Source organism: Oncorhynchus masou, chromosome 9 (assembly GCF_036934945.1).
Source record: "Oncorhynchus masou masou isolate Uvic2021 chromosome 9, UVic_Omas_1.1, whole genome shotgun sequence".
In the NCBI taxonomy this organism is placed as follows: Eukaryota; Metazoa; Chordata; class Actinopteri; order Salmoniformes; family Salmonidae; genus Oncorhynchus; species Oncorhynchus masou.
In genome coordinates, this window is record NC_088220.1 from 38,985,884 (window position 1) to 39,008,836 (window position 22,953).

Sequence of the window (22,953 nt, forward strand, 5' to 3'; positions counted from 1 at the left end):
CTGTAGTGTTGGCTGATTTCTTTTGATTTTCCCATAATGTCAAGCAAGAGGCACTGAGTTTGAAGGTAGGCCTTGAAATACATCCATAGGTACACCTCCAATTGACTCAAATTATGCCAATTAGCCTATCAGAAGCTTCTAAAGCCATGAAATAATGTTCTGGAATTTTCCAAGCTTTTTAAAGGCACAGTCAACATAGTGTATGTAAACTTCTGACCCACCACAACTGCTACAGTGAATTATAAGTGAAATAATCTGTCTGTAAACAATTTTGGGAAAAATGAATTGTGTCATGCACAAAGTAGATGTCCTAACCGATTTGCCAAAACTATAGTTGTTAACAAGAAATTTGTGGAGTGGTTGAGGAATGAGTTTTAATGACTCCAACCTAAGTATATGTCAACTCTACCTAGCTACATATACTGTACATCAACGGAGGCTGCTGATAATGGCTGAAACGGAGAAGAATGGCTGGAATGGAGTGAATCCATTCTGGCCATTATTATGAGCCGTCTTCTCCTCAGCAACCTCCACTGCCGTACATGTATAACATTGACTGAGTGGAATTGTGGTATACAGTAGCTGTATAAGATGACGTAGTATGTGACAACATAGTAGTGATAGGAAATCCAATCCAAGAATCCATTGTGTTGATATTGGATGATGTAATAAAAATGTGGCGGATACATTTTAAGAGGTATGATTTCTCAGTAATGGCTGGTGTAATTCTAGAAAAAAAAATGTCTGTCCCAACAGAGTCAGTTATGGAGTGCTCACACAACTGTTATGGAAACGGTGAATGTGTGTCGGGCTCATGTCACTGTTTCCCAAGGTTCAGTGGACCATACTGCTCAAGAGGTATATATGTTATCTTGTCACATTCCTAATCCATGTTATGATATCACAATCAATAAATGGCCATGATTCAAAGGACAAATATGGGCTATAATGTCAGAATTGATTACCATGTGCATGTGATATTTGTTCTTAATGTAGGGTTAGGCTTAGGCTAAAGGTCAGGGTTAGGGCTAATGTTTCAGATAAAATCTTTGGAGAGAAAGTGTTGTACTCATGGCCATTGTAGCGTGGCCAGATAATGATAGATGTGTTGATTTGATGGTTGTATCAACACTATAGCTACAAAATTGACTAATATACTTTACATCAAATTGTCATATATACTTTTTAATAACCTTGTTACTTTCCACCACAGCTGCCTGTCCCATCCTATGCAGTGGCAACGGCCAGTACACAAGGGGGCGCTGTCAATGCTTCAGTGGATGGAAGGGCACAGAGTGTGATGTGCCTGCTACTCAGTGTGTGGACCCCCAATGTGGCGGTCATGGGATCTGCGTGACGGGTAGCTGTGTGTGCAATGCCGGCCACAAGGGAAGCAACTGTCACCAAGGTACACCACAAGGATATGTAGTGTCGCCGTTTGATTTCCCAGCGACATTGCCAGCTGAAACAATTGCTCTTTTCAACTTCACCAAGCAGATAATTCATTGTGTTCCCCATTGATACTTTCATGCATTAGCTCCTTCTAACCATTTAGGTAAAACAGCTATGGATTGGAATTTATTCTGAATTGTCCATCCAATGTGATTGGTTCAGTGCACTCCAGTACACAAAACCTGTGAGAGTCCATTTCTCGTTTTTGTCGCAAGTACCTCTTGCTTTTTCCTCCATCTTTTCTCCGCCTGTTCAATTAGTTTTTACTTCATTGATCCATAATCAGACATAGAGGCAATTAATTTGTCAGATTTACATCTGCAGCTCAGAGACCCGACGTGTAAGATGTTATTTAGTAGCGGGGGTAATTAAATATTTTTTTGCGCTCATTGTGAAGTGAATTTCGAGAGAATGGACACAAGTGCTATTGTGGAACTAACTATCTTGCCTTATTTGATAAGCACCAAATTATTCTCAATGAGTCGCTGAGATCAATATAGACTACATGACCAAAAGTATGTGGACACCTGCTCGAAAATGTAATTCCAAAATCATGGGCATTAATATGGAGTTGGTCCCCCCTTTGCTGCTATAACAGCCTCCATTCTTCTGCGAAGGCTTTCCACTAGATGTTGGAACATTGCTGCGAGGACTTGATTCCATTCAGCCACGAGCATTAGTGAGGACGGGCACTGATGTTGGGCGATTAGGCCTGGCTCGCAGTCGGCGTTCCAATTCAAAGCTGCCCGATGAGGTTGAGGTGCAGGCCAGTAAAGTTCTTCCAAACCGATCTCGACAAACATTTCTGTATGAACCTTGCTTTGTGCAATGGGGGCATTGTCATGCTGAAACAGGAACTTCCCCAAACTGTTGCTACAAAGTTGGAAGCACAGAATCGTCTAGAATGTCATTGTATGCTGTAGCATTAACATTTCCCTTCACTGGAACTCAGGGTCCTAGCCTGAACCATGAACATCAGCTCCAGACCATTATTTTTCCACCACCAAACTGTTGGCACTATGCATTGGGTGAGGAAGCGTTCTCCTGGCATCCACCAAACCCAGATTAGTCCGTCGGAATGCCAGATGGTGAAGAGAGATTCATCACTCCAGACAACGCGTTTTCACTGCTCCAGAGTGCAATGGCAGTAAGCTTTACACCACTCCAGCTGACGCTTGGCATAGCGCATGGTGATCTTATGCTTGTGTGTGACTGCTAAGCCATGGAAACCCATTTCATGAAGCTCCCGACTAATAGTTATTGTGCTGATGTTGCTTCCAGAGGCAGTTAGGATCTCTGTAGTGAGTGTTGCAACCAAGGACTAGTGGTTAGACTGTTGGGCCAGTAACTGAAAGGTTGCTGGATCAAATCCCAGAACTGACAAGGTAGAAAACGTTGTTCTTCCCATGAACAAGGCATTTAACCCACTGTTGCCCAGTAGGCTGTCATTTTAAATAAGAATTTGTTCTTAACTGACTTGTCTAGTAAAAAAAATGTAAATAAAAAAATCATCCCATACACAGTACTGGATCCATCTCCTTTCCTTTCCCCTGTTTTCCCCGTGTTTCCCTAGTGGACTGTCTGGACCCGACCTGCTCGGGCCACGGAGCCTGCCACCACGGTGAATGCCACTGTAACCCGGGCTGGGGCGGAATGGACTGTGCGATCCTGAGAAGCACGTGTCCTGAACAGTGCTCCAGCCACGGAACTTTCCACACCGAGACGGGAACCTGCATCTGTGAGGCTAACTGGACAGGCTCTGACTGCTCTGTAGGTCAGACAACTCTCTTACTCTTCATTAGGTTTAGCTGTCTGGCTTTGTGTTTTGTATGTGTGATGTAGAGGAGGCTCCTCCATTGAGGAAAAGGATGATGGTCCTCATAAATATGAGGAACATTTTAAACAATTTATTTGTAGGTACTTTTCCAGTTTGAGGGCTGTGCTTTGGTTTTATTAATCGGTCCGTTTGCTTAAAGGACCAGGTGATTCATGTTCAATGTCTTTCTCTAGAATGGGGTCATTTAGTTCAGTTTAATTCACAGTGCAGAATTAGTCCCTGCATCTGCAGTCCACAGTTGGCGACCCTAATTGAGTACCATCAAATTCGGACCTATTGGGTTTTTAACAATCCAGGTAAGATTAATTAAGCAACACATTAACCTGATTGTGCGATTGAAATCCAAAGGGTTTTTGCATAAGAGGGTTTACTGTAAGTCTGAATTGATGGATGAGTCGAGAACCTGGACTGCTGGGAGGAAATAGGAAAGGGTGTTTAGAGAAACTGGATGTTTTGTCTCAATTTATTCACTTTCAGACAACATTCAAAGTAAAGCCATTTGTTATACTGTAAAAAAAGCTATAGAATATATCAGGACACAGAGTCCCTCTTTCACAATGTGAAGCATCCATTGCTGGTCAATGTAAAAAAATATATATATACATTTGAAGGGAGCAATTTTAGCTTAAAAAGAAGTCCAAACTCTTATTTGCCCACGTGGGTAGTAATCGATGTTTCTCTCTTAATTATCTCAGCAGTTCGACTCCAATTAAATGAACTTTAATTAACAAGCGGTGTGGCATAGATCGACCACCGACTCCGACATCACGCCAGAGACAGGGGCGTGCTAAAAGCAGATAAACACATTTGTGCTAATGAAAAATAGATTATATGGATTCTTTTTTTTTTGGGGGGGGCTTTGTAATCGAATGCTCCCCCTCCAGAGGCATGGTTAATATTCTGAAGTGTCGTCTAAGCATTAATTAGGGACCCACCAAGGTCTCTCAATCGAAGAAAACTCCAATCAGAGGGAGATTAAACTAATATCTTTAAAAAAAGTGCAAATGAGAGTGGGAGAGATGGTTTTGCTTGTAAGCGAACAACAGTAAAACATTTAAATGTTGTACAGTGCCTTCTATTTTAATGTCCATTTATAAAACATTTATGTAACATTAAAAAAACGAATAGCGGTGAGTCTCTTTGGGTAAGTCTCTAAGAACTTTGCACACCTGGATTGTGCAATATTTGCCCATTATTCTTTTTTAAATTCTTCAAGCTCTCTCAAGTTGCTGATCATTGCTAGAAAGCCATTTTCAAGTCTTGACATAGTTTCAAGTTGATTTAAGTAAAAACTTTAAATAGACCACTCAGGAACGTTGTCATCTTGGTAAGCAACTGCAGTGTACAGTGGGGCAAAAAAGTATTTAGTCAGCCACCAATTGTGCAAGTTCTCCCACTTAAAAAAATTTGAGAGGCCTGTAATTTTCATCATAGGTACACTTCAACTATGACAGACAAAATGACAAAATAAAACTAGAAAATCACTGTAGGATTTTTTATGAATTTATTTGCAAATTATGGTGGAAAATAAGTATTTGGTCACCTACAAACAAACAAGATTTCTGGCTCTCACAGACCTGTAACTTCTTCTTTAAAATTCTCCTCTGTCCTCCACTTATTACCTGATTTAATGGCACATGTTTGAACTTGTTATCAGTATAAAAGACACCTGTCCACAACCTCAAACAGTCACACTCCAAACTCCACTATGGCCAAGACCAAAGAGCTGTCAAAGGACACCAGAAACAAAATTGTAGACCTGCACCAGGCTGGGAAGACTGAATCTGCAATAGGTAAGCAGCTTGGTTTGAAGAAATCAACTGTGGGAGCAATTATTAGGAAATGGAAGACATACAAGACCACTGATAATCTCCCTCGATCTGGGGCTCCACGCAAGATCCCAGAACCACACGTGGGGACCTGGTGAATGACCTGCAGAGAGCTGGGACCAAAGTAACAAAGCCTACCATCAGTAACACACTACGCCGCCAGGGACTCAAATCCTCCAGTGTCAGACGTGTCCCCCTGCTTAAGCCAGTACATGTCCAGGCCCGTCTGAAGTTTGCTAGAGAGCATTTGGATGATCCAGAAGAAGATTGGGAGAATGTCATATGGTCAGATGAAACCAAAATATAACTTTTTGGTAAAAACTCAACTCGTCGTGTTTGGAGGACAAAGAATGCTGAGTTGCATCCAAAGAACACCATACCTACTGTGAAGCATGGGGGTGGAAACATCATGCTTTGGGGCTGTTTTTCTGCAAAGGGACCAGGACGACTGATCCGTGTAAAGGAAAGAATGAATGGGGCCATGTATCGTGAGATTTTGAGTGAAAACCTCCTTTCATCAGCAAGGGCATTGAAGATGAAACGTGGCTGGGTCTTTCAGCATGACAATGATCCCCAACACACCGCCCGGGCAATGAAGGAGTGGCTTCGTAAGAAGAATTTCAAGGTCCTGGAGTGGCCTAGCCTGTAACGGCTTTCTTCTGTTGAAGGAGGAGTGGACCAAAATGCAGCGTGGTATTTTTTAGACATGTTTAATGAAGAACGAAAAAACACGAACAATACAAAAACAACAAATGGACAGTGAAAACCTAAACAGTCCTATCTGGTGAAGACACAGAGACAGGAACAATCACCCACGACACACTCAAAGAATATGGCTGCCTAAATATGGTTCCCAATCAGAGACAACGATAATCACCTGACTCTGATTGAGAACCGCCTCAGGCAGCCATAGACTATACTATACGCCCCACACAAAACCCGAGACAAAAACACACCACAATAACCCATGTCACACCCTGGCCTGACCAAATAAATGAAGATAAATATAATATATTTCGACCAGGGCGTGACATAGCCAGTCTCCAGATCTCAACCCCATAGAAAATCTGGAGGGAGTTGAAAGTCCGTGTTGCCCAGCAACAGCCCCAAAGCATCACTGCTCTAGAGGAGATCTGCATGGAGGAATGGGCCAAAATACCAGCAACAGTGTGAAAACCTTGTGAAGACTTACAGAAAACGTTTGACCTCTGTCATTGCCAACAAAAGGTTTATAACAAAGTATTGAGATAAACTTTTGTTACTGACCAAATACTTATTTTCCACCATAATTTGCAAATAAATTCATTAAAAATCCTACAATGTGATTTTCTGGATTTTATTTCCTCATTTTGTCTGTCATAGTTGAAGTGTACCTATAATGAAAATTACAGGCCTCTCATGTTTTTAAGTGGGAGAACTTGCACAATTGGTGGCTGACTAAATACTTTTTTGCCCCACTGTATATTTGGCCGTGTCTTTTAGGTTGTTGTCCTGCTGAAAGGTGAATTTGTCTCCCAGTGTCTGTTGGAAAGAAAACTGAACCAGGTTTTCCTATAGGATTTTGCCAGTGCTTGGGTGTACTCCGTTTCTTTTTATCCTAAAATAAATCTCCCTAGTCCTTGCCGATGATAAGCAATCCCATAGCATTATGCAGCCAACACCATGCTTGAAAATATGAAGAGTGGGACTCAATGATGTGTTGTGTTGGATTTTTCCCAAACATAACGCCTAATTTATTTGCCACATTTTTTGCAGTATTACGTTAAAATGCCTTGCTGCAAACACAATACATGTTTTTTAAATATTTTTTTTCTGTAGAGATTGTGGAGCAACTACAATGTTGTTGATCCCATCGCCCCAAAAAATGTATATCACAACCATTAAACTCTGTAACTGTTTTAAAATCACAATTGGCCTCTTGGTCAAATCACTGAACAGTTTCCTTCCTTTCCGGCAACTGAATTAGGAAGGGCGCCTGTATCTTTGTAGTGACTGGGTGTATTGATACCCCATCCAAAGCTTAATTAATAACTTCACCATGCTCAAAGGCATATTCAGCCTCTGCTTTTGTTTATTTTTACACATCTAACAATAGGTGCCCTTCTTTGCAAGGCATTTAAATACCTCCCTGATCTTTTTGGTTGAATCTGTGCTTGCAATTCACTACGCGATTGAGGAACCTTAAAAGCAATTGTACGTGTGGGCAACAGAGATATGGCGGCAGGGTAGCCTAGTGGTTAGAGCGTTGGACTAGTAACTGAAAGGTTGCAAGTTCAAATCCCCCAGCTGACAAGGTACAAATCTGTCATTCTGCCCCTGAACAGGCAGTTAACCCACTGTTCCTAGGCTGTCATTGAAAATGAGCATTTGTTCTTAACTGACTTGCCTTGTAAAATAAAGGTAAAAATTTAAATTCAAAAATTATAGTAACCTTGTTTTGTCTGCTCTGCCAGTTAAATAAATGAAAATGAAGCAACAGTCAAAACGCATTTGATATTTTTGGGGGTAGGGGGGGCTCAGGAAAATGTGTTGTTCACATCTGAACAGCAAAGCGCAGGCTTTGCACTTCTTTACTCTATCAATATGTAAAGATTAGTTACACAGCCACAGCTGAATCATAAAACACTGACTGCAGAAATGGAACCACGAAGAAGGGATTATTCACAATGGGCCCGATTCAGACTGTACGTATTTAAATATAGCACAGCCTCCCGAGTGGCACAGTGGTTATGGGCGCTGTACTGCAGCGCCAGCTGTGCCACCAGAGACTCTGGGTTCGCACCCGGGTCTGTGGGGCGACGTACAATTGGCCTAGCGTCTTCCGGGTTAGGCAGGGCTTGACCGGTAGGGATATCCTTGTCACATCGCACACCAGCGACTCCTGTGGCGGGCCAGGCACAGTGCACGCTAACCAAGGTTGCACAGTGTTTCCTCCAACACATTGGTGTGGCTGGCTCCTGAGTTGGACGCGCGCTGTGTTAAGAAGCAGTGCGGCTTGGTTGGGTTGTGTGTTGGAGGACACATGACTTTCAACCTTCTCCTGAGCCTGTACAGGAGTTGCAGCGATGAGACAAGATAGTAGCTACTAACAATTGGATACCATGAATTGGGGAGAAAAAAGGGGTAAAATTAAAATAAAAAAATAAAGTGATATAAATGCACACATTCATCTCCTTTTCAGCTCAAACTGGTAGATTTAAAAAATACTCTGGTATTGTATATTATTTAGGGTTAGGAAAGTATTTCTGAATAATAAATAAAAATGCCTTTATGCAAGAAATAAATAGGTAAATAAAAAATATAGTAGTTTGATTCATCCTGCAAGTTGCCATATTCAATCATTCAATCCATTAAATTTTGGAAGTGTATAATTGGGCTTGAATAGTATCTCTATAAATCTACACTAATATTCCTCACTAATCATGGAAGTGTGATGACAATGGTCTAGTTGTCGTGAACTGTGCTCCAGACTCCAGGTTTAAACTGCTACGTATGGTCAGTTCCATAATGATCCCAAATTATTGCACAACTTGTAATACCATAGCCTAATATGATCCACTATTGCTAGTGATCTTCAGAACAACCACACGAATGTGACAGAGGAAAGAAAGATAAACTAATGATATAATGGAATGATGCAAAATGTTAGGAAACTAACACTAAAGTGACGTTATACATGTGTGTGGGTATAGCTGACAGTGGCTACCGATAGTGGAAAATGTTTAACACAATACAAATTAAAAATAGTACAGTGAAAAGTCTGGGGATATAATTAAAACATTATAGAAATCATAAATCAACTCGGTAGGTTTAGTGCTATACTGTTGCACATTGCTACAGAAGCCTATAGCTTGGTTCTCCAAATTCCATCCCTGCAACTTATAAGGCCGGCGTTTGATGAACTTAACTGTGGAAAATGTGATATGTTGATATGCTTCAGTTTGCTGCCATATGACTGGTCTATTTAAAATCCCCTTATTCAAACAGCTTACTCATTTAAATATAAAAAAATAAAAATGTTGTGCCATTTGGAACCGCACTTAAAGAAAGACCATATTCTGACCTTTACTTAATTCTATCTGTAGAATTGATTTGATCTCCACCCCCAAAAGAATAGGAAGGGGAATGGCATGCTATTCTCATACTTAAGTTTAAAGTCAGAATACGCGTAGAGAGAAAAGAGCATAAAAAAAAGGAATCACGTTACGCGTGCCAAACATCGGTCGAAAGAACTATAAATTACTGTACATAACTATAGAACCAGTCTGTCCAGTGTATGATGGACAACTCTATTTTTGGTTGCGTGTGTGTCAGAGATGTGCACGGTGGACTGTGGCCCCCACGGAGCATGTGTCAGTGGGACGTGTCACTGTGAGGAAGGATCGGCAGGCTCAGAGTGCAACCAGAGGGACTGTCACCCACGCTGTACAGATCATGGCATCTGCCGAGAAGGCAAATGTGACTGTCACCAGGGCTGGACAGGAGAGCACTGCACTATTGGTAAGTCGTACTGACATGTAAAGCCATTCATAACTGGTAAATTACCCAATGCAGATGAGCAGTTATCCTCCACCCACACTCAGTAGAGAACCAGTATAAAGAGGCAGTAATGTAACGATTAAATATCCACCGATGCTCCTAAATATGCCCAAGAGTTTATTCCAATAGTATCTTGAATGCAGTCATCAAAGTTGATGAGCTTGGTGGGAATTTGGCTCCTCTCAGTCCAATTTTGCATGATGTAATAAAGAAGTATAAAGTAAGCATTTTCTAAAGCTATATTTATTGCATAACATACTGGTTTGACTATGTCCTCAAAATATATTTATCACGTGAATAGTATTGTACAGAGATGGGGTCAATTCCTCTGCTGGCTGAATTGAGTATGGAATTTCCCTATTGAACTTCAATTCGATTCATGAATTGCCAGGGGACTTAGATGGAACTGACCCTGTCCCTGGTACCGCTATCCCTCTTTCCCATTCCATTTCACTCTCACTATCCTTGACACCTGACATCCCCATTTTTCTCTTTCCCAATGGCAATGAATTTGGCATGCTCTTCGATCTACATATCGAATCCTACCTCTTATACAGTAAGGGCAGGTATTAAGGGAAATGAGGGCCAACCAGGACTATGGTCTTATTCAGCTTTGTCTCACTGGAACAGCCCGTCTTCGAGATGACAGCTTCGCTGTGCGTTAATCGAGGTAATGAGCACTGTGAGGTTGCTTCCCCTTGACCTGTGACCTCAACTTCCTGGACACGCTGCTCCTGTCAAAAAGGTGACAGTTAAACTGTTGACGTGGCGCATCATGTACCATTCCACCCTGTGTCACCCAAACCCACTCGGTACCATCATCCTCTCGTTGAAACAAAGACCCCGCGACTCTTCAAACTCTTGAACCCTAATTACATATGAACAAGACTTTCGTCAGCAGTTATCCCATCCAGAGAATGAAGCTGACTGGTGCTTAGAAACGAGGAGAGAGAGATGAGATTGGGCCGGGGTGATTGGAGGGGTCGCATTCCTGATGTTATTCATCTCTGCCTCCTCAATGAGAACTAAGATCCCATCCCTTTCAACATCTTCCTGTTTAAGACCCCCATCAGGAAACCAATTCCTAGCCGTAGATGCGCCTGGGATGAATAGGCAGGCATTCTTGCCGGGAACTAGTAGCTTATTCCTTTTCCCCCCCCCCCCAAGGCTTTTTGAATAACTTCTATTCGCACAAAGCACCTTTAATCACATTACATGGCGAGACTCTGACGAAGGGGCTGGAATAGACCGCTTCCCCGGACGAGCTATTGTCAGTCACATTGCGATCCTGTTTTTAATCTGGGAGGCTTAGGCACCGCTCTTGCTTTACTTTCCGTTTGTTTTTTTCTTCTTCTTTCGATGTTTACTACCAACGTGTTTCTTTTCATTCAAAGTGTTCCTGGGAATTCACTGACATGCTTTGTTTGCTCCAATGATGAAGTGGTTGAATTGTTGATATACAGTGGCAGGACAACTGGCAGGACAATAAGGCACATGACAATTGAATGGCCAATACACTGATAGTTGTAATATATAGCTGATGTACCAGTGCATGTGTATGTGTACTGGGATGACTATAAGCTGAAGTACTTCTGGATGTGTACTTGAAGGACAAAAAGCTACACGTCTCTTGAATGGTAAAGGTGTGGTTAGTTGTAGCTGGATAGATGGTGTAACCGAGTGCACAAGTTCACACTATACTGCTATCCATGTGTTTGTCAGTAAACAGCGGTAGCTATACAGTTGTAAACTAGTTTTTTGTTATGTTCTATGTGAATGTACTGTACATTGTTATTTACTTCATGTGGAGGGTTTAATACATGGATGTATGTTGTTATGAATGAAAGCATATCAGGCAAGCCTGAAAGTTTGCTCGACAGCACCTTAACACACATAAATGTGAAACATTCATAGTGCAAACGAATTAGTAGTTTCCTTGTCATGCTATCTGTGCATGTTACCTCTGTAATAACACTTCTCTACACCTCTTTTTACTTTTCTCTGTCTTTCGGTCTGCCCCTCCTCTCCTTTCCTCTTATCCGACAAGCTCTGGATTCAAGAGTATCAGGTAATGTACTTTCCAGTCTTTCTCGCTCCTTTCTGTTTTCGTCTCAATACACAACAACAACAACAACAAAACACATCAGACTGAAAATGTAAACCAACCCCTGTAAATGGCGTGAGCAGGTAACTTTCCTTCCCTCAACAGTTTCAGAATCGCAATGTGTCAACCATGTGGTTTTGAAGCGTCACAAAGTATTGAATACCATGTTTGTCAAGTGCATCTATTTGTCTGCCACCAGTTCAGCTCTTTATTTCTCCTTGTGTGCTACACTCAGATAATGTTTGTCAGTCTAGATTTTCCTGCAAGACAGAAGTAAAAAAAAAAATGTTTTTTTTTGCAAATGTTTCCCCTCTCTTCAATGGTAATAGGAGCGGTCAAGATAGGATATAAAGGTAACGGAATGACTACCCCAGAGAGTTGTCACCAACAATCACTCGCCTGCTCTCTGTTTTCTTCCCCTAGCACGACGTACACATGTCTTATGTCCCAGTCTATCACTGTTTTGTATTGTGGTCCCGGGTACCTTCATACATGTCTGTCCTAACTAGTCAAACACTCTCGGTCCCCCTTTTCCTGTCTGAATCCTTGTGTGTGTCTGTCAGAAGAAGCACTAAGCGGATGTAGCCAATCACTTACACTTAGCTCTTTTCTATCTTCCACCCTGTGGGGGAAAAAGGAAAGCAATATCCTGGTATCAAGTGGAGATGTTGAGACTACGTCAACATCGACCCTCTGCCTTTTGTCTCTACCTCTATCTATCCCGTGTCTTTACCTTGATAGTACCTTCACATGGGTGTTGCGCTGGTTTTAGGCTGATACTTCAGATAGGATTAGAGGAACATTGACTAATCAGTGTATAATAAAAAAGACGAGCAAGTTTATTTGCAGTAGTAACCACTATTATCCAACTGTGTGTTGGCCTCCATGCATTCTTAATATCCAAAATTTGCCAAGACAATTTCCATTTCAAAGGGCCCTGAAATGGTATGCAACTCAGAGTAAAAACCCATGTGAAATTACAGTATCTTTATACTCCACCACTAAGTGCTGTCAGAAATCGATGTACTGTCTGTCCACTTTGTATTGTCGTTTTCATTTTGTCCCTGAATGACCAGGTGTTGTCTTCTCCTTTCAACCTGTCTCCCTCTCTCTGATTGGCTACCTTGTGTGATTTACATGGTTGTTTTGGCAGATGGGTGCCCTGGGCTGTGCAACAGCAACGGGAGGTGCATTCTGGACCAAGCCGGGTGGCGCTGCATCTGCCAATCAGGATGGAGAGGGCTAGGATGTGATGTTGCCACGGAGACCTTCTGCTCAGATGGAAAGGACAACGAGAGGGGTAAGAACGCCATCCATAATTCTTCACTCTTTTCCAATGATATGACTTTGTGTCCATATAGTGGACTGTTTGAACCAAATAGAGGCACCATTCTGTTTACAAAGTGTTTTATTTGATCAGTCTAGTTCACAGGATTGATAATCTGAAGGAGCACCGAGTTAGGGTATTGTCCCATGTCAACACTGTTGCATCTTTGTTTGACAGATGGACTAGTGGACTGCATGGACCCAGACTGCTGTTCGCAGAGCTCCTGCCAGGGCCAACCCTACTGCCGCGGATCCCCAGATCCCACAAGCATCGTGAGCCAAGGTCAAGGCTCCTCCTCCACTCAGTCGGTCCCCAGAGGCTTCTACGAGCGCATCAGCTTCTTGGTTGGGCATGGCGGTAGTCACGTGATACCTGGGGACAACCCTTTCAGCAGCAGGTGAGCTTCATCAAATCCAACTGTCCTGTGGGGCATCGAAATGATAGCCAACGTGAGTTGTCAGTACTGTATCGTTGAAATACACTGAGTCGATTGAATCGTTTTGTCCTGGCATTGCCCCTGTGGGAATAACTGCGGTTTAGCTCTCTTAGGGACCTTGACTTGATGAGTTGGGGGGGGGTTTTTTTTATTGAGTTGCAGATTGAGCAACCTGATTTGATGTATCAAACCTTATGTGAAACCTTGTAATGGAAATAACAAAATGTCATAATTTGTCGACATAAAATCTTAAGACTATCACCAATGAATTAAGCACCGGGGCTCTGATATCAATTTGTGAGCAAGTTTCTCAGCAGACAAAAAGATGTTTGCATCGGGAACCTCAATGCACTTTGCCTGTTTGTTCTGAATCTTAAGTAGTAGTTTTGAGTCTGATGGAGTGGGACATTATTGGCAACTGCATGTTGCTTTGGCAATAATATTCCCTGTAACTCGCAGAATAGTTTGGGAGTAATCCTTATGTAAATAGCATGCTTTATACCGCAAATATAGAATATAGAGGCAATCCCCGAGCCGGGTCCCTGATAATCCGCCTCGTCATTGTGTTCAGCTTACTGTTGATTCCAATTTTTGGCCGATGCATATTAGTTCACTCACTGAAAATGTAACATTTAATGCTCTTTGAAGTTGGTTTTATAGTCGCAGACATTATGGCACTTGTCTTTAAGCACAGACATTCCGCAAAGTTTGTCAAAATTAATTACATTTCTGAAACAACGAAAAATAAATAGAACTTGATTTGATTTTTCGCGGGGTCAAAATGAGTTGAATGGGATTCATGGTAAGCACATTAGCAATATCTGAACTTCATTTGACTGTGGCAAATATTTTGTTGGATTATCGTGGATTTTTTTAATTTACAATGTCTTGTTTCAAAGTGAAGATTTCTGCTCTATCCCAACTAAATATGAAACTGTAAAATGTAACTGTAAAAGTCCATTGAATGTGCCACAGCATGATGGATACTACCCGTAGCATTGTTTGTTGTGTGTGCTGTATCCAATGTCTAGCAGGGCAAGGGGGGAAATGCTTTATGAGGTCTTTCCATTCTCATCTAAACGCATGGAAAACAAGAGGGCAAGCCAAGGAAAATAGAACAGTTTTCATTGATTGGATTCCATGCCATTGCTCTAAAAACTATCCTCTCTCGTGTGGCATAAAGACGAATACCTTACATTTGTTGTGTTGAGTCCCACAGCCATATTCGATGTCCCCTTAGAATTCCTCCACTGGGCTTTATATGATGTCCTGGAGAAAACCACTGTTAGACATTGACAGAGAGGGACTGTGTGAATTACATTACTAAACATTGCTTAGGTGATTTGACTTCATGTTTATTTAGGGGTTAGCTCTTGTAGGGTCAGCCAGCCTGTAGAAGATTAATGACGAGGAGAGAATAGTGGACCTATAGAGCTCTTAAAGGTTCCTTCTTCCTCTAGATTGCAAAGTTTTTTTTTTTAAATGAGGCATGTCGGAGTGAGGAAACAGATAGGAGAAAGCTGTTGATGATCCCTACCTCAAATCCGTAATGACCTGAAGATAAATCCTGCAAACGAGACACGTCACGCCTCGCGGCTCTGCCACCAATGTTGATGAAGAAACATCCCTACATCATCTTGTCACTTTCACACTGTTGCCCAATTTAAACAAATTACCTCACATTTAGGAATGTAAGAATGCACCGCGTGTCCAAGAAAGAGCTAAGTGGAAAAATTGATATGCAAATAGTTCCCCCTCAATTCTTAAAAACTTGCACAGGTAAACTCCTAAAAGTAAGAGGCCTTCAATGGCTGCAAAGCCTATTTGGAATGAGTTATGGGCTGTTAAAAGGGGTAAAAAGAGAAGGCTGTTGCCAGGGCAAGCCATTTCATGAATAACAATCGCTGACGTGTGTATTTTTAACGGTCAGTAAATCAGACTGCCGGTACACTTGCCGAGGGAGGACAGATGTTAACAGATGCAGCTTGTTTGTTTGCTTACTTAATCTTCTTTGTGTTTGTTCACCGGCACAGCCTGGCGTCAATTATCCGGGGTCAAGTACTGACGGGAGACGGGACGCCCCTCATCGGCGTCAACGTGTCTTTCCGGGACTACCCTGATTATGGCTACACCGTGACACGCCAGGACGGGATGTAAGAGTGCCACCCTCACGAACACACACACACACACACATGAACATGCACGCACATGCACACACATACATAGCACACGTAATTAACACGGATTAGAAGACCGCACACAATCTCTGTCCTCAGAACAAGGTTCAGCTAAGGTCTGGCAAGCTTAAAGTGTATCCCAGATCCACGGTGTCCAAAGCAATTGAAAAAGAGCTATTCAATCAAAAAAGCGAAGCATTGTGTCCCTCAACAATACCTCATGCAAATATCACTGTGGTTGAGCCCATTTAGAACAAGACTGCTTAAAATGCATTGAATCAGCCAGGGCAGAATCAATCTGCCAGCATTGTAGACTAACACAGGATTAGTGTCTGATCTTCTTGGGCTATTATCATGGAGTTGTGGTTCACTTTCTCACTCTTAAAGAAAACAACATCATACATACATTTCAGGGAAAACATTCAACTCCACCAGAAAGTTTAACATCATACAATCTGTTGTCTTGTTCAAATTGGCAACAAAATATGTACATTATGTTTGTCTGGAATAGAAGGCTTCGAATGTTTAGTAATATCTGGGACTGGTGTCGTGACTCTTATGGAGCAGGAACCGCAGAGGTAGGGGATTGGCGATAGCCGCCAAGGATAAGCTGATGTCTCCAGATATACCTCCCTGTAACCCCTCTGACACAGAGCATGATAAATGACAGGGGGTAATCACACTTGGTTAGCCAGCATATCCGCTCAGGGTTTTAAGAGAGCAGAAACAGCATCAAAGCTTGGCTGGGAGCTCCCCACTGCCCAAAGTGGATGGAGAGAGGGAGAGAAGATGGTGTGGGGGGGGGGGCTGTGTGTAGTGTCACCATGCCGATGCTTTACCCCTGGGTGGTGAACCTCGCTGAATATATAGAGCACCACTTCAAAGACTCCCCCTTCATTTCCAAACCAGTAACTCTTCTCAGCACTCTGCGGTACTAATTAAAACTGGCCCACCAGAGAAGCTAAGCCAAGACTTCTCAACCAAATTCTCACTTTTTAAGTGTCTCAGTGCATCATGGCTGAATGAGTAATAAAATAGATTCAGTGAATGATAATAATATGTGAGCTGCAAAGGAATAAGGCAACTGATAAGAACAAGTTCTTTGTTTCTTTGATAAAAATATATAATCTGTTTTGTAGCCCGTCAAAGTTTATGAATATATATTTTCACTGAATGCATTGTCTTCCGGAGAGCAGCAAATGTTATTTGGCCTTCAAGTAAGTCACACTGGGTAAATATATAAAGCTTCTTTTTTTTTAATCACTTCTCCACGTTTATGGCGACGTCTCCAGGTTTGACTTGTTGGCCAATGGTGGTGCCTCGCTGACCCTGAGTTTGAAGCGTGATCCTTTTCCCACACTGCACCGCACTGTTTGGTTGCCCTGGAAGGTGTTCCATGTAATGGACACGGTGATGATGAAGAGGGAGAACAACAACATCCCCAGCTGTCACCTCATTGGACTGCTCAGGCCCAGTCCTCTCATCCTGGCCTCCCCCCTGTCCACCTTCTACAGGAGTTCTCCCAAGGACAGCCCAATCATCCCTGAGACCCAGGTGAGATTAGCTCTGGTCTAAAACCTACTGCCAGGTGCCTATTTCTCACAGCAAATGACTGTCGCTGCAGTGTGCATTTGTGTGCATTAAAAGTTTCCCTGCACTGCAGCCAGGTTTTTTTTTAAACACTGCAAAGTCAATTTAACTGCACTGTCAGTCTCCGCAAATGTATTTAATTACATAGGTAATTATTCGATGATTGCAAGCAAAGGTAACGTTTACATCACCCTGAGAAAGAGTTTATCACATTAACGGTGTACAATTGCTGCACCACAGACATTTTTAAAGCAACTTTTTTAACACACTCAACAGTATGTTCAGTATCTTTTCTGCTTCAAATCATAGGTCCTCCATGAGGAAGTGGCCATACCCGGAAGTGACCTCAATCTGGTTTACCTGAGCTCCCGCACATCCGGCTACAAGCCCATCCTCAAAGTCCTCATGACCCAAGAACGACTCCCGTTCGGACTAATGAAGGTCCATCTAAAGGTTGCTGTCATGGGCAGATTGTTCCAGAAATCATTACCTGCCTTTCCAGACCTTTCGTACACATTCGTCTGGGACAAGACAGACGCCTACAACCAGAAGGTCTATGGCTTGTCAGAGGCTATAGGTGAGTTTCCGCCGACACTGAAAAACAGCTGTCTGAAGATGTTATGTAAACATCATCTGACAGTGTTGTCAGGTCCAGGTGTAGTCTAGGAGGTTACATTTTGGATGAACTCTTGTTATTGCTTTCCTTTGTACTTCCTGATTGGTTTGGCAGTCAGCATGTTTCGTATGGTTAGCTGGCTTTCGTGTGTAATTACTCACCAGTTGAACCACAGGAAAAAAATCTATGTTTTTAAGGTCATGCTCATTTTGATACATTTTTCCTTACCCAAACCTGAGTTATTCCAGGTTATATGGTAATTTGATATCCAGATGCACTCTGTTCAGTGAGCTAGCAGTATCTCATACTTTATATGCTTGCAATGCAGCAGTGCCTATTGGGATACTAGTGAACACTCATCTGAGATTATACCTCCTATCCACTGAGAAAATTCTACAATCTTGAAGTGATTTTACAAGTTTTCATGCTTATACGCCACAAGCCTCATTACTTTTAAAGGCTCCTAGTAGATTTACAGACGTAATTTATTAGACACTGTTGTTGTTTCTAGTGTCTGTGGGATATGAGTATGAATCTTGCCTGGATGTGATCCTCTGGGAGAAGAGGACAGCCATTTTACAAGGTTATGAACTGGATGCCTCTAACATGGGGGGATGGATGTTGGACAAGCACCATGTATTGGACATTCAAAATGGTAAGACTTTTTTGTTGTTACATAGATCTGTTATGCCTGTGTGTGTGTGCGGTTGTAGGATAGACGTGTTATGGACAGGTGATCTCTACCCTGAAATGCAGCATTACTTGCTCAGATCAAGATGAACTATGGTTCATCATCTCATTTACAGAGAACAGAGCAGAGTTTTGACGGGTCGATCATTCATATTAATGATGGAATAAATCAGACACAATGCAGAGCTCCCATCCTACTCAGAGATTCCATCCTACTCAGCTATTTATGCAACAAGATGGCCTTTGCTGGCCAAGATGGGATACGTTTCTCATACAATTCTTTACCTTTATTATCCAAACTTCTCTTTTGAATGAGAATGCACTAGGCCTCTCTCTTTCAGCCCTGGTTTGTGTGACAGTAAGCTCTCATCCAGCTCTCGATCTTTGTCACAGTTGTCTCAGGGAATTTGTGTCACCCTTTCATCTATTTGTGTCCTTCTGAGCACAGTCTTTCACTACTGACTGTCCCTTTCGTTGAGGAGGTTACAGCAATATTTGCTCATTGCCTTTTGATACTCGATCGAGCCCATAGTTTGTATATCACTTTCAGGTTCTATTGAAATTGTTGCTATGGCTATAACCAATGTTTACTCATGTTAGTAAAAAGTCTGATTGTCGGTTGTCATACCCAGTTATGCCATGGACCCATGCTAACCATGTATGCTAACCATGTATGCTAACCATGTATGCTAACCATGTATGCTAACCATCTCCTCCATATACAAAACTGGGTTTTCTTAGCAGAGTATTTGTTACAATATGCTTCAGGACAATGTTAATTGAACTAGTGTACAGAAGTCAATCTGCTTCTTTTGTGTTTACCACACGATGCTATTTCTTCTATGGCTGTTCATTAAACATGGGAAATAGCTGGCGTTTAGCTGAACCAAATCTGTCAAAAGCACCTAGCACACAAAGTTTTGCAAAGAGCTTTGAAAAAAACCCATTGAGATCTGTTCCAGCCTGACTGCTGCCGGAGCATTGTGTTTTACCCCACCTGTCTCAAGGTAAAGCTAGCTCATCTCAAAGTCTTCACACAGCAGCGCCAGCGCACAGTAGGGGGGGATCGCTGTCTCTAGATGTGAAGCTTCGTGATCAACAGATGTGTATTCTTGCTTTGCATCTTCGACATATGATATGCTAATACTTTCTTGCATTAGATAGGGCATCAATGTGCGTTTGTCTTCATACAAAATGTGGTGAATTATGTTTATTAGGTATGAGGTTTCAGTAGAATTGTTTCGTAAGATTTGTGTAGTTTGATATTGATTCACGAATGACTGAAATGAAAGACACATTCCTACACAGATGGCGTCGTAACTACCAGGGCTGTAAATAGTTTTCACCATTTTCATGAATTGTATTTATTTCTAAGCCCTTCAAATAGATTCTGAAATGTGCCTAAATCAGAAAAGGTAAAAAAATAATTCTCTCCCTGCCTAACAGCGGGTTAATAAATTTGCCGACAGCAGGGTATCTAGCCTCCATTTCACAATTCCATTAGTTTCACCCACAGATAGCATGTGAAGTGTGTGAAATGATTAATGGCTCCTCAGTCAACAGACACTCAGATGGCAGTGGCACAACCCTGTCTTCAAACTTTATCTTTCCCCCTCATTCGTTCCCCAAACACATGCCATGGCAGATGGCCTTACAGGGGAAAGCTTATACCTATTATGTATGCCCTTTACCACATGTTAATATTTGAAGTGCTTGTTGGCCTTGGTTGTTGGCATGACATATTTTGGAGAGTCGTGGGCCACGTGTTAGTTTTATAGTCTGCAGGATGAAGCCCTTAAGAAATTCAGTCCCGATACATAAATGGCACTTTATCTTCACAATTAGCTCTGTATTGATTCCCTAATGCTGTACATGTCACCATCTTTGATAAAACATGCAAGTTGTGGTACACTACAGTCACACTTCTCATCTCAGTGACTTTGTCTCCATGTTCCCTTGCCTTCCTTGCCTGAGGAGTCTACTGTGATGTATTTGAGTTTTCCTCTCATCCTCCGGTGAGGAATCTAACAGTCTCTCTCTCTCTCTCTCTCTCTCTCCTTCTTCTCTTTTCGCTCTCTCCTTCTCTCTTCTCTGGGGCCTGTCTGACTAGATAAGGCCAAAAGCTGTTCTCTCTGTGCTGTAGCTATGCTCCCCCTGACCCCCACTCTCCCTCCCTCCCTGCCTGCTGCAAAGTGGCTATATGCCTTCTGTTAAAACAACGCTGTCTAACCTTATAAACATGTTCAGATGTGCAGTGGCCTTAGCCCTGGTACAGCAACATATTGTAGTTTTGTCAGACAGACTCTGTCAGAGAGAGACTGTCGAGTTGGTTTGAGCGTTAATGTGTGCTGGAAATTGATGTGTGTATTGAATGCATGACATTAGACTTTCAAATGGCGTATGGAAAGACGTTTTGTTACACAATAAACTGTGATTGAAATGTAAATGTAGGGGACTGGGGGAAGATTGCCAAAATGACCTCTTCGATAATGGGATTTTTTTTAAAGACCTGACCTAACTTTCTAATAAGGTGTAATCCGTCGAGCTCCTTATACTCAACTGTATGTTGGGTATGTAAAAACTGTAATTCTATTGTTAATTAGGTTAAATTCAACATTGTGATAGAGTGAAGATAATGTTTGACATCTTGTGCTGGTTATTACAGAATTACTTGGTTATTGCTTTATAATAAGGCCATCAGGGATGCTTGCTGTCGAGTCAGCCCTCATTCAGCCTCCGATCACTCACATAGCATGTCTCCGTAGTGACCAGACAGATGGATTGAAGTGCAATTAAAGCTCCAAGGTTGTGCGTTTGATGGCGTCATGCACAAGCCGTCCCCTGGACCCATTCATCTTTGTTAGCCGTGCATTTGTAATGCTCTCCGTTAGAATGAGATGGATCGGTGGGATTGTCCTGCCAGCGGTCCCCCAGATTGTCTTCATTCGAGTTCCCCCTTAAATCAATTAATCAATGAAAGGAACTAATCAGAGAGGGACAAATGGAGGCGAGGCGACACTCGATTTCACATACATCGAGATGTGCAGTGACACATGCGGGGGTAATGTCGAGGAAACAGTGGGTGCTACACCAGGCGTTCAGCGCCACCATCAATCCGGTAATGAGGACAGAGGGAGTGTCGCAATTTAAACATGTTGCCGGGGTGTGAATAATGAAGTGCTCTCAGCATGCAATTCACCTCTTTGATGTTTAAAAATGTTTCATTATTTTAAAGTCTACTCTACCATATCCCCCCCCCATTTTTTTTTTTTTTTTAAGGAAATAATATTTGCCCCTTGCTCAAATGTTTTAATGTAATGACTCACGGAATTTGGTCACTCCTCAGTTCAATTGATGTTTCGATACGTTTGAAAGGCACAGGAAACTGCCAAAATAATGGAAACACTTGAGTAAATGAGGGATACACCGTATATTGAAAGCAGGTCCTTCCACACAGGTGTGGTTCCTAAGTTAATTGAGCAATTTAACATCCCATCATGCCTAGAGTCATGTATTAAAATGCTGAGCACACTATTATTTTTGCCAATCATTTTGGTTACCAATTCAATGCCCCCATTGGATGACAATGCCCCCATCCACAGGGCACGAGTGGTTACTGAATTGTTTGATGAGCGTGAAAATGATGTAAACCATATGCCGTGGCTGTGTCAGTCCCCAGATCTCAACCCAATTGAACACTTATGGGAGATTCTGGAGAGACACCGAAGAGGGTTTTCCACCACAAACAGTAAATGATGGAATTTCTCATGGAAGAATATGAGAGGGATGCAACATCGGAGTTCCAGACACTTGTAGAATCTATTCCAAGATGCATTGATGTGGTTCTGGATCATGATGGCCGAATGCCCTATTAAGACGTTATTTTGGTGTTTTGCCTTTATTTTGTCAGTTACTTGTACGTTGTGTGCTGAGTTCATGTTTCTTTCCTCACTGTGACTTACTGGGAGAAAATGAAACAGGGTCTTGACGAGATTGAAAGAACATGTTCTGTAAAGAGGTTACAATTAATTGATGCGTTTCAGAATACCACGAAACAGGTTCCTCACAAAAGTGTCAATATTCACGAGACGTTGAAATACAGTATGAACATAGGTAGGCACTCTGCAATGACTAAGGAATGAGGTGTTATGTACCAAGGCAATTCAACGGGTTTGTTCACAATTCCTCAGGATTATTCAGCCATTTGGTTACCACTATTTAATACTTACCCAGCTAATCAAATCTCAATTTAGAGGTGTTTCCTAGGGAAATGGTTGTTTCGAACAGCATTTAACAAATCTTAGAGAAAATTATTGATTTTAGCACGGTTCAAAGTCCCCATTCGCATCAATCATC

The 22,953-nt window shown here is 42.0% G+C and overlaps 1 protein-coding gene across 3 annotated transcripts in view; it reads left to right on the plus strand.

Moving 5' to 3' along the window:
• Positions 1–22,953, plus strand: part of LOC135545978 (teneurin-3-like) — a 162,506-nt gene that overhangs the window by 109,292 nt on the left and 30,261 nt on the right. For all 3 annotated transcript variants that reach the window (XM_064973998.1, XM_064974000.1, XM_064974001.1), the window contains exons 7-16: positions 757–858; positions 1,214–1,408; positions 3,026–3,226; positions 9,433–9,618; positions 12,915–13,061; positions 13,266–13,485; positions 15,558–15,677; positions 16,994–17,255; positions 17,601–17,868; positions 18,419–18,562. In XM_064973998.1, coding sequence (XP_064830070.1) covers positions 757–858; positions 1,214–1,408; positions 3,026–3,226; positions 9,433–9,618; positions 12,915–13,061; positions 13,266–13,485; positions 15,558–15,677; positions 16,994–17,255; positions 17,601–17,868; positions 18,419–18,562 — 1,845 coding nt within the window. The remainder of the gene's footprint in view (positions 1–756; positions 859–1,213; positions 1,409–3,025; positions 3,227–9,432; positions 9,619–12,914; positions 13,062–13,265; positions 13,486–15,557; positions 15,678–16,993; positions 17,256–17,600; positions 17,869–18,418; positions 18,563–22,953) is intronic.